Below are 11,522 nucleotides of genomic sequence, written 5' to 3' on the forward strand. Positions count from 1 at the left end.
ACTGGTGACTGCATCACATGAGGCCTCGGTGTACTTCACCACTGAGCAGAAGAAATATTTTCTACAGCACTGTAACATAATCCAAATAAAGGACTGAAACTTCACGTGCGGGGTTTTTAACCGAGCTACTGAGTAGGAGGAGATCTAGTAGTTACCATGGTGCAAAAGGAAAGGAAACTGAGGTGCTGCATGGGCGATGTTGTTTTTATTTGCTTGCACTGTTCTCCTTGAACACAAGGCAGGGCTTCCACAATAATACTATCACATTTTTGCCAGGCTCCACCTCGCACAGATCACACTGCTGCCTTCAAGGGCTTGAATGAACATCAAAGGCAACTGTGTGATTTTGCATTCCTGTCAAGAGCATTACAACCTCTGGAGCTTCCCTACTCATGAAAAGCCCCCTCGTTCCCACAGCCATCTTTAATGATTTTCTAAACACTCCGGGTTTAGTGGCACGGCACATCATAGTGTGAGAGTCAAGTAAACACACGAGGCTTCCACTGTGCCTTTTTGGTCACTCTCCCTCCTCTCCATCTTTCTCCCTCTTCATGATGCACGTGTACCTCCCGTGGGCAAGGGGAGGGTGGCAGAGAAAAATCAGGAGGCAGAGAGCCAGAGCCTCAGATACCAGCACTGCATGCATCAATGATAGTGTGGCTGGCTGCCCTGCACAAAATATTATTTACAGCTCACACTGAAGAGAAATTACAGCAGCAATCCTCTCCTCAAGCAGGAAAACCAGCTGACCTGGCAACACTTAGAGAGAGGCCAGGAGGAGGGTCAGGAACTATAATTATTATATTGCTTCTCCCTATTCACTCTCGGTGTCTATACTGCTCACACAGCGTGTGAGGGATTCAGCTCAGTGGTGACAACAGGTTACTGGTGCATAAGAAGTGGATAAAGAGGCAGTAAAGGCGGTGTAGCATTTATAAACGCAGATACTCCACTTTCAACTAGCCCACTCATGATTAACCGATGAGAAGGGCAATGAAACCAGTGGATGAACTTTAAAGAGGCAAGCATTTATTTCACCAATTATGAAATATCATGCCTAAGCGATTAATGTTGGCAAAACACCACCTTCCACCACTGAAAAAAATGTTTATGGCCAAGCACATAGCAGGGACTGTGCGATTATGCTTCCTGAGGACAAATATGCATTCATGATCTGGTTAAATTGATTTCAAATAACAGATGTGTCGTTTCACTTACACTAAGACTAACAGTATAAATTACCCACTGTATGTACAATATATATAACCAATTTTCTATGTTCAAAATTTAAGAACCTGCATCAAGTGACATTCATAGCATTTATATTAACTGAATGGATGAAATAGTTGTTTTCACTAATCAATACTGAGTCAACAGATATGGACCATAAAGACAACACAAGGTGGCACACCTGGTTTGATAGATTATGTTTTGACTTACAAGTGAATAAATTTTTGGAGCCCAGAGAATAGAAACATTTCCCTGGGCATAGGTGTCTTCTCAATCGAGCTGTAGTTTCCAGGTGTTTACTGATATTATTGCTCTTGTGCATTGTTATTTATTCTATTTTTTTTCCCCATTTTGCATTTCTGTCATATTTTTTTTTGCTTTTTTAGAACTTGAAAACCATTTTAAAAGGTTTCATTATCATCACTGTATTGTTGAAAGTGTTAATGGCGATAATAATATTGTTGCTTAGGATGACGACAGACTGTACTTCCCTTTATCACTGCAAAACGTGCACTAAAAGTGCAGTTGACTCCCCGTTAATGCTAACTTGCATCTGTCGTGACTTCCTGGCTGGTAAGAACTTACCTAACAACCAGCTGCTTGACTAACGAGAGCCGTGAAGTGAGACAACAGCTGGTTCGTGTTATCTGGCGGTGTGAGGAAAACTGTTTGTTGCAATGTGTGTGGATTCAATCGCAATTACAACGAAGACAGCAAAGGGGAAATACATCACGCAAGGGCACGCTCAGCACTTCATTTTTATTTGGGGAGGGGAAGCAAAACCACAGCGGTTAAACGCTAGCAGTGGCAGCTGGACGTCATAAGCTAACCGCGTGTGTGTGTGTGTGTGTGTGTGTGTGTGTGTGTGTGTGTGTGTGTGTGTGTGTGTGTCAGGCACACATACCCAACGGTTCAGTCTTCTCCGTAGCATCTTTTTTTCCTTTAATTTCACAATGCTGATGAACTCTTCAGATTCAACAGACGCCTCCGGGCTCTGCTTCAGTTTCTCTGGTGAATAACTTTACATGTATGTTAGTAAACGTGCTAGCTCCTTGGCTATCTATTCTCTACTCTAACGTTAGTTCTAGCTATATGAAATGCCGCAGCGACGCTACATCGTTTCCATTTTGTTTGATTTCGGTATCTTCGCACCATTCGCATTCTCTCTCCCCTCTGAATATTTTCCGCGTTGCGGTGTACTAGTCGCGCTTCCCGCTGCTCAAGGCTGAAACAGTGCCTGACATTTCGCTCTGAGCCCTGTTGCTTACACGCGAAGGAACCATTTGTCGCCCCCGAGTCTCGCCTTCCCGCTGACTCAAAAAGCTGGCTAACGCCACGGTAAAAACTAACTTCTCCTGCGAGTCCCCCGTGCACAGGTCGCCTCACCTCCCTGTCAAACAATTTTCACTCCAGCAGCAACAGCAGCAGCCCACCAACGTTCCCACGTTCACAAGCTCCACCCGGCGAAGGTGCGGCTTGCACTGCACTGTGGGTAATGTTGTCTAAATTCCCGTGCTGGGGGACCAGCGTGATACCAAAGGTCAGGGAGTATGGACACCCGTCTCTAGATGGGAAGAACTTAGAGGTTTTAGTTTCATTTTACATATTTTTCTCAGCTGAATTATTTTGTGTATGTTTCTGCATTAGGCAACATCTTATACCCCCAAATAACTTAAATCAAGGCTGTTAAAGTCAGTGTACTTTGTGGGCCACACACAACCCAGGAACATTTCCTTTCTGTCACTGTAAAGGCTTAACTAAACATTTCATACCTGACTTGTCTTAATATAAGAAAAATAACTCTGTTCTTCCATATGACAAATGTATAAAATTACTGGTAGTGCATTGTCCAGACTGTTTATGAAACATTTACAACAAGTTTATGTTAATTCATAGAAAATGAAGACATTTCTATAGAGCATAGTTTAAAAACAGAAACTTTTCCTTCATTTAATTGTTTATCTATTTCTTAATACTTTGGTTTGGTGTGGGCAATGGCAATCAATAGGACAAGCTGTAAAACTTATGAAGATATAGTTACAAATGCCTTCTGTTTGACAACCCTGACCTAAATGGTATGCGCACTGGGATACAAGCAATAACATCAGCTTAGTGAACGCACACCAACATTGACACCAATGACAGGCAGAGTGACCAGATAGGCATAGAAACAAGTAAAATTTGAGGCAAAGAATATGTTTGTGCATTATGTGACAGATACCAAAAGGCGGTTTGATGCAATGTTATTATAGTTAATTTTAAAAAAAAAAGTTCTCATATAAAATAATTATTTAAAAAAAATGGAAAAAATTAAAGATAACCGAAACTTTACAAACTAACTTAAATAAAATACGGAGAAAATATCCTTAGTTCTAGCATTTGTTAGTGTGGTAAAACTTTCTAAAAATTTGCCTGATTAGGCTTTGAAAAACTTATATCGTCAGACTTTGGATGTCTACAAGGCTGTGAGTCACTGCTTTCAAAAAGTTCTGTTTTTATGGTAATATCTATACTGGTTTTCCCAAACTTGCCCATTCTGGAAAGCCTTGGGTTTCAACCCCAAATAATGAAACTAACACTGAAACTAATAAAAACTCAACTAAAAGTAGACAAAAAGAAAAACTAGGTCTAAACCAGCCAACTCCCTCAGGACACTTAAACTCAATCATGGTGAGACAGTAACTGCCATTACTGTAATTCCTCACACTCAGTAGGTGAAATACAGAAAGTATAAACAGTTGCTGATGTCTGTCGTTATGGTTTTATTCTATAGTCTTCTTACAGTCACCTCTTCTCTTTCTGTTCTAGTAACTATGAAACTGGTTGCTGTTCTGTCTGCTAATCATCTCTGTGGCTTTGTGACTTAAGTTGATTTAGAATGATTCATTCAGAATGTGGGACATGGTCTCAGTATGTGGGACACATTGTCCCTGACAGCAGCAGTCTTGAAACACCTACAGTTGTTCAGCTCAAAGAAACTCAAAAGCCTAGGACGCTCACCCACAATACTAGGTCTCCAGTACCCAACCCAAGAGCATCTCTGGGACGTGCCAGAACAAGCCCTGACTGTAGAGTCCACAGAGGATTTATTGCCAAAGTCCAAATTCCAGACAGCACAGGAGTCCCATGGAGGTCCCTCATGCCCCAACAAGTCAGAACTGTTTTGACAAAAGGCATCTGCAATCTTTTATTACTTAGAGTCAGTATTTATGAAATAAGAAAATCCCATTTGAAATCATTTTTATACACCTCATGCTGTTTGAGGCATCTCCTGATATGATTACAGGAAGTGAGCAATCTTTCAAGTTTGGAAGGAGGGGTTCTGAAAATTCTATTTTAAATGACACAAAAAATGATCCACAAAGCCAGCACTCTGACTGCATGAAAGTAAATCATAAAAGCAATGCTGAACGTATTTTGAAACTATGCAAATGAAATATTTCAGATCTTAACTAGAGCATAATCCAGTTCATGATTTCTGTCTTTAAATCTCCCATCAAATTCTCTTCCGGCCAGCCAAAAGTTATATGCTTAGGAATTTCTAACTGCTTTTAGAATCAATGGTCTATAAGAGCTACCATAGCTTAATGCCAACCCATGATTATACTAAAATAGCAAAAATAATATTAGCCAAAATAAGTTATGATTAAAGATTTTTTAAATGTATTTATTTTTATAGAATAGATCTGTATTAGATTATTAACTACTGGCGTCATGTAGTATAATGTGTTGTGTAATGGACAAGTATGCCATTGTGTCACACTTCAAAATGCAGAATACGCTTGAATCATGTTAATCAAGGAAACGGAAAGAACTAAATGTTCTTTATCTGAATCTTTGACCTTAAACGCCATCGCTCAGCATGCTCAAGCTAGATGCTACAGGGCAGTACAGTGACCCTTTAGTTCTGAAGTTCTTGTTTGTATTTGTGTGGGTCATAGCATGAGTGGTGGCCTCAGCAGATTTTTTTTGCATGTGGCATCAGATTTGCATTCTTGCTTTGGTCACTGCCCTGCTTTAAATGAAATGTGCTCATACTGAAAAGCCATGCACTTTGTGAAACCAAAGGAAGTTCATTAGAAAAAAAATGCTCACACGTTATCCCTCACATGAGAAATCAGGCATGTATTTGTGTGGTTGTGAAAGAGTGTTCTGAACCAAAAGAACAAACAAGCTACTAGGTATTCACACAGTTTGTGCTTAATACTCAGTGGAAACTAGATGTCAGCTCTGACAAAGAAGTGCATAAGCTTATTTTAGTCTGAAACCACAAAAGGGCAACTCTATGAAGTTTACTTATTCTGAAACTTATGAAAAAACTTTCAGAATAAGTTTGAAAAAAATATTAACATTTTAACTTTTTCGGTATTAATGTCTAGTATTATTGCTTTAACACTTTCAATTGTATTCAAATGTATGAAACAATCCATTGGTTCAAACCTGAAAGTCTTAAATGTGCTGTACCGCTACAAGAAAAAACAGACCATTTTAGAATAACCACATGTGTGCCAGAATAACCTTTGGCTTTAATAAGTTTAAATTGTTTCTAAAGAACCTACTAAAATATGTATAACCAGTGGTTTCCTGTAAGAATTACCATATAGCTTATGAGATTACATGTTTTGAGAGATAAGCAACCATTCACCCAAGTCCCCCTGAGAGTCACTTTTTTGTTTAAAGTCTCTTCCTCTTTGGGGCTTCTTTTTTCATAAACTGCGTGATCGTTCTATGTACCAAACTGTCTCTTTTGTTTTTATTGTTGTTGCTGTTGTCTTGCTGATTTAAACATATTAGGCCCAACCAAAAGTTAATAAAAGGCAGTTCAACAGCTGCATAAAGAGGTAGTGTCTATCACAAATCGTCTCTCAATGAACAGCTCCACAGCTGTAAGTTGGACTCTATCGCCACCACGTGGCAAAAGTAACAAATTACTCATCACATTTTACTTTAATTTTTTCTCCATGTTGAATCTCAAGAAAAATGTGCACTTGTTTTGTTAGTCTTTCTTGTTTCTGGAATACTAAATCAATTGTATGCGACTTATTATTTAGTCTCAAGGACTGAAGATGTTATCTTCACTAGATGGACCGGTTTCATACCTGTGAATCTGTCAAACTTAAAAAGTGGGCCTATTGTGTGTTCTTATTTTATGTCATGTACACTGTTGCAGTGGCGGATGTTCACTGTAAACACAGCAAAAGTTTTAAATAATCAAGTCAGCATATGCGCTAGTAATCAGAAGAAAGTTGGCCACATGGGAGAACACATAGGCAAAATGCAGCCTGAGGTCCTCAGTCAGGCCCTCTGTGTCCTAACAGGAAAACCAAACCAATACATCCCACAAAAAACAACAAAAGCCAGCAGTTTCTCAAGGAATCTTCTTGCATTTTAAAAAACAAACTGGTTATGTCTAACACAATTCATGAAATTTCGTGTCATTCTGTGTTCAAGTTTCAATCTACTTGTTTATGGCTCTCAAAATTTTGCACTACCCTGCATATTAAGGTCTTCAGTATGGGACTGTAGTAACTCTAACAATACTGTGATGTTTTTTGTAGATCATACTATTTTTATTTCTGTCTGTCTGTCTTTCATGCAGGGCTCTCCGAAGAAATATTACACACCAAGCTAGAGGGATCAGTACAAGATAAATAAAGATTATTATGATTTGAATCAGGAAAAGTTCCCGTGCAGAGTCTAAAAATAAGACAATGTAAAACTTCAAGTGACTACAGGGTCATAAAAGGAAATGCTCAAGGTCTGTATTAGAAAAAATGGAAGAAAGAACATATTATAAATGTATCCACAGACAAAATGGATTTTGTTGTTTTTGCTTATTTGATGTTTTTTTCTTTTTCTTTTGCGACTCTTTGATTTTGCATGCACAACAGTGGAGCGTTTTTTTCTGTTGCTGTAATTCAATGCATGTCCACATGGTGGCAACGCCGTAACATCAATAGGATGTCACAAACCTGTTGCTCCAGGAAATGATCATTGGTGTTGTATAAAGTTTATTGCTATAAAAAATTAGTCATGTTTTTCTCTTCATTACTGTTAGCGTTTTTTAACACTCCATATGAAGTGATGAGAGAGGCTGCACATCTACATACTGAAGCATCTCTGAACACATTTTATTGGTTGTGTTTACAAGATGTAAGTATTTCAAATTTGAAATGAGAAAGGGATAAACACTGATTTCTAAATTGTAGAAAAACATAATGCATAATGAAGAACATACTAGTCATTTGAGGTATAACCAGCTGTACCTTCTTGCTTCTGCAAGAAAATGTGATCTCAAAGTCAAAGTTCAGAGGATACCAAGAAAAATCCATGATTTTTTTGCAGTAGGTTCTTTTGGTCTATTTCATGACTTATTGCAGCATTCCACACGCAGCTTCTATTTTTATTTATTTTCACATCATTTAAAATATTTGTGAACATATCAAGGTAAAAACTTTGTTAAATTACTAATTATGTAATGCAGTTTTATTTGTCATCCAGAGTGTGCTGCGCCTACTGCATTCTGGTCCTGCATGAAGTGTACAGTACCTGCTGAATAAAGTGGGCATTCCTGTAGTGGTTCTGCCCCTGTGTGTCTCATTCGTAGCTCTGAATTTAAACTGACAGCCCCTGTAGAGGAGTCGGGAGACTTCCCTAGCCATCTGTCTTAGAGCAGCCCCCCTTCCCTCCCTCCACACATCCCTCATTCCCACACTGGGTCTTTGTCAGCAGTTCCTGTCCCTGGACTAGGCGTGGCGTGCGCAGAGGCTGGGGCGACCGTGGGTGCTTTCAGAGGCACCTGCAGATGGGACAAAGGGCCAAGGGTGCTGGGGCTGAAGACAGATTGATGCTTTGTGCACTGAGGCTGGAGAGAGTGAGAGAGCGCAAGAGAGAGAGAGTGAGGGTGGGTATGGGGGGGTAGTTAGCTGAGAAGTTTTCAGGGAGAGGATTTTAGGGGGAACAGGGGTGGGTTGGGGTGAAGGGGGAGGTCTGTCACTCTAGTCTGTGTGAGTCCAAGCTTTGGAGGACCCAGAGAGATTGACAGCTTTTGTGGATTGCATCTCTGCACAATGGTCGGGCTTTAATGGTCGGCAAAGCTAGAGTAGAGCTTTGGGGAAGGTTTCGAGGGGAGGTGGTGCTTGGTAGTGGTTGCGATGGTGGCGGTGTGGGGAGGCTAAGAGATGGGGGGCCAAAGGCTTTACTGCTTTGCTTGGTGGGGACCAATTCATGGGTATTCAGTCCAAGGCTCGTTATTCACTGAATGCATCCAGTGGAGGAATGCAGTAGCATCAATTAGAATGTGTTAGGAGATAGCAATGCAGGGAAGAAAAACCTTTCTCTCCCTTTTGCTCACAGGACAACACAGTCCCACTATAGGAGGTGTCAGAGCCACAAAGCCTTTTTTGTGGGTCTCTCTCCATTACATTACCAGTGCAATATGTAAGGTGGGGACTCTTTTGATTTAAATTAAGTGGAAAAAACACTAAATCCTATTTTTATTCAGCAGGGATAATGGCGTTATACTCTATAAAGGTCTTTAACTACTTATCTGTGGCTTAAAATCTTCCCCAGCTCCCTTTTCACTCTATCTCAGTGTCTTACTCTCATTGGGAGCATTATATTTATTCAGTGGTGGAGGGTCAAAGACAGACTGTTAAACAAAGTTGCTTGTAGCCTTAACTGCCGCATCACTTCTAATTGTGTATCACTGGGTCAGCGGTTTGTTGTGTTGTCCCCCCGCAAGAAAGGACGAGCGGATATGAATTTAAACAGTATCTAGTAAGGCATTGTTTGGAGTGGGCTCAGGCCACCTCTTCAGAATCAGAGGGCCTTTCAGACAAAAAGAGGTGGTTTTTTTTTCTCTATAACTTTTAAGACAGTTATATAAAAGGAAGGGGAAGGAGCGGAAAACAGTTTGATGGTGATCACATGTCGGGGTTGACACACCATTCTGTTTTTTTGAATGTAGAGAGGCCAGTCGTACATGCCATTCAACCTAATTAGACTGCACTTAATTGAATGCTTTTTCAACTTGCATGCAGTAAACACATTCTGTATTTGAAAACAATGAAAATAGCTTTAATTTCAATCAGCCATGTCCCTTGGGGGTTTTTTTTTCCTTTTCCCCACTGAAACATCCCTGTTAAATTTCGAATTCACACTCCTTGTGAGAAATTTAGAAAACAGGCATCACGCCGGGGGGAAGGGGTTATTCTGCACTGACTAACTTGAACAAACTGATTTTTAAGTTTTTCATCCATGCACTCAGCATCCATTTTGTCTCCAATTTCCTTGCTTTTAACACAAGATGATACAGATGGCACGTGTGCTGAATGTGTGCGGAATTTTTGTTCTCCTTAGGTTTAATGAGAACTAACTGGCAGGAACCTCTTGTAGAAAGGTGTGGATTTCAATATGAGCAATTATGCTTCATTTGAAGCCAAATGAGCCAAATTTGCATCCTCTGAAAAGAGAACCAGAGTTAAACTGTATGAAAAGTGCAGTAAATTGGGGCAAACATCACAACGTGCAGAAATGCATCTCCGCTGTAATTGTGTAATTGTAGAAGAGCTCTAAATGCACGGCCCAATTAAACTTGCTTCTTCTGCAAGGCAAAGAATTGGCAGGTTATTATGCAGGAAAGTATCAGCAGATCTAAATAGCTGCCTCCTTCATGGGTGGGGATGGAGGGTGAGATCATTTGCAGGAAAATGGAATATCTGATCAAATATGGACAGATGTCTTCATACATGTCGAGCGGCTGTGAATTGGATTGGAAGAGGCAGGATAGATGGATGGCCTCGTCTAAGAGATAGAGCTTCCTGCCCTGAGTACTGAGGGGGCACAAGAGGAAAAGGGGGAGAGAGGGGGAAGGTTAGGCTCGCAGTGGGGGGAGACATTTCCCTGAAACACCAGTTGATGGGTTTCTCCCACAAAGGGTGGAGTGACGCATTCTGCACTGCTGCAGAACAGCCTGGTCTCTGTCTGGATTAGGCCCTGCAGCACACAAAGGAGAGCTCAAGTAAACGGTTCATGAATGTTGATTAATTGATGCCATTTTTTGCAGTGTGCCATGGAGATTTAGAGGGTAGGGTGCATGAGGGAGGTTGTGTGTAAGCCGGGAGGGCTGCGATCTGAGGCTGGAAATGTGTTTTTGTGAGTGTATTTTTCAGATATGCAAATCTTAAATGGTCGCAATAGATCACAAACTGTCACAAGTTTGATTCATAACTTCTGTGGAGATTCCTTAGTCGTTCTGCCTTCAATGAGAACAACAGTTTGCCAGTAAAAAGTTCTAAGAGCTCAATCAAGTTGGCACGCTGTGACTCTCTTTGGTCTCTGTATGCTTTTGCTCCCAATGGTGTTGTCAGATGTGCCCAGCTGGCACAGTAAGCAGCTCAGGTGGCAGAGGCAGCGAGAAGGTTCCCACGATGGGGTTTAGGGGTACAGGTGTCCTGGGAGAATGAGGGTGGCCCGGGGCGAGGAGGGGCGAAGCACTGGCCCATAGCCCACCTCAATGGAGGGATCCCAGGGGCCAACTCAATAGCCTGGGTTCCACTTGATGGAGAGAGAAAGGAGCGTTTCAGCCGCTGCCCAGCAGGAAAGATCTGGTTGTGGGAGACCTCTTTCAGGACTCACTGTTTGTCTGAAGGCTGTCACAGCAGATGAGTACTCAGCAAACAGCGTGAACAAGGATTTGAACCAGAAAACCAACAGAGCCTTGACAATATTGTGATTGGGCCTTGTCTCTTTAGAGGGGCTGAAAGCCGAATTGAGAGCAGTAACAAGTGCACATTCACCGCAAGACGGGGATGCCTTTGGGTTGTGTTTTATGGTTTTGAGGCTTGCATGCGGTGGATAAAGCAAAATCATGTTAATCTCCCTTTTCTCTCATCTAAAAGCAGAATGGCAGTGAACCTGTGGCACTTTAATGGTCTAACTAAAGTCTTAAAAAGTCATTCTTCAGTCAAATGCGAATCAGACATCTGTAATCGCTTGACCCAAAAGAGAAACATTCTTTAAAAGTGTAAATAAGCACACCACAATATTTACACTGACTTTGTTCTTAAATGTGTTGCTTGTTATCAATAAAACTAAAGCGGTGGATGACACGAACGCACCCGTTGCAACAGAGACACTACCATAAATGTATGCATGTGGATAAATAGTAAGACACGTTATGTACACTTATGTGTAGATATTTACTCAATCTTTATGACTCACTCAGACTTGCAAGCCTTTGCTTGGTAGCTCATATCTAACTCTAGCGTCCTAGAGTGCAGGAGAGGAAA

At 41.0% G+C, this 11,522-nt stretch overlaps 1 protein-coding gene across 8 annotated transcripts in view; it reads right to left on the reverse strand.

Annotated features, from left to right (window-relative positions):
- The window catches only part of atp11c (ATPase phospholipid transporting 11C (ATP11C blood group)), a 38,745-nt gene extending 36,052 nt beyond the window's left edge, over positions 1 to 2,693 (reverse strand). For all 8 annotated transcript variants that reach the window (XM_005722986.1, XM_005722987.1, XM_005722980.1 and 5 more), the window contains exon 1: positions 2,135 to 2,693. In XM_005722986.1, coding sequence (XP_005723043.1) covers positions 2,135 to 2,161 — 27 coding nt within the window. In that variant the 5' untranslated portion in view covers positions 2,162 to 2,693. The remainder of the gene's footprint in view (positions 1 to 2,134) is intronic.
- Positions 2,694 to 11,522: the final 8,829 nt, after the last annotated feature.

The sequence above is a fragment of the Pundamilia nyererei genome, unplaced genomic scaffold, assembly GCF_000239375.1.
Source record: "Pundamilia nyererei isolate P.nyererei 1_Seehausen unplaced genomic scaffold, PunNye1.0 scaffold00008, whole genome shotgun sequence".
NCBI lineage: Eukaryota > Metazoa > Chordata > Actinopteri > Cichliformes > Cichlidae > Pundamilia > Pundamilia nyererei.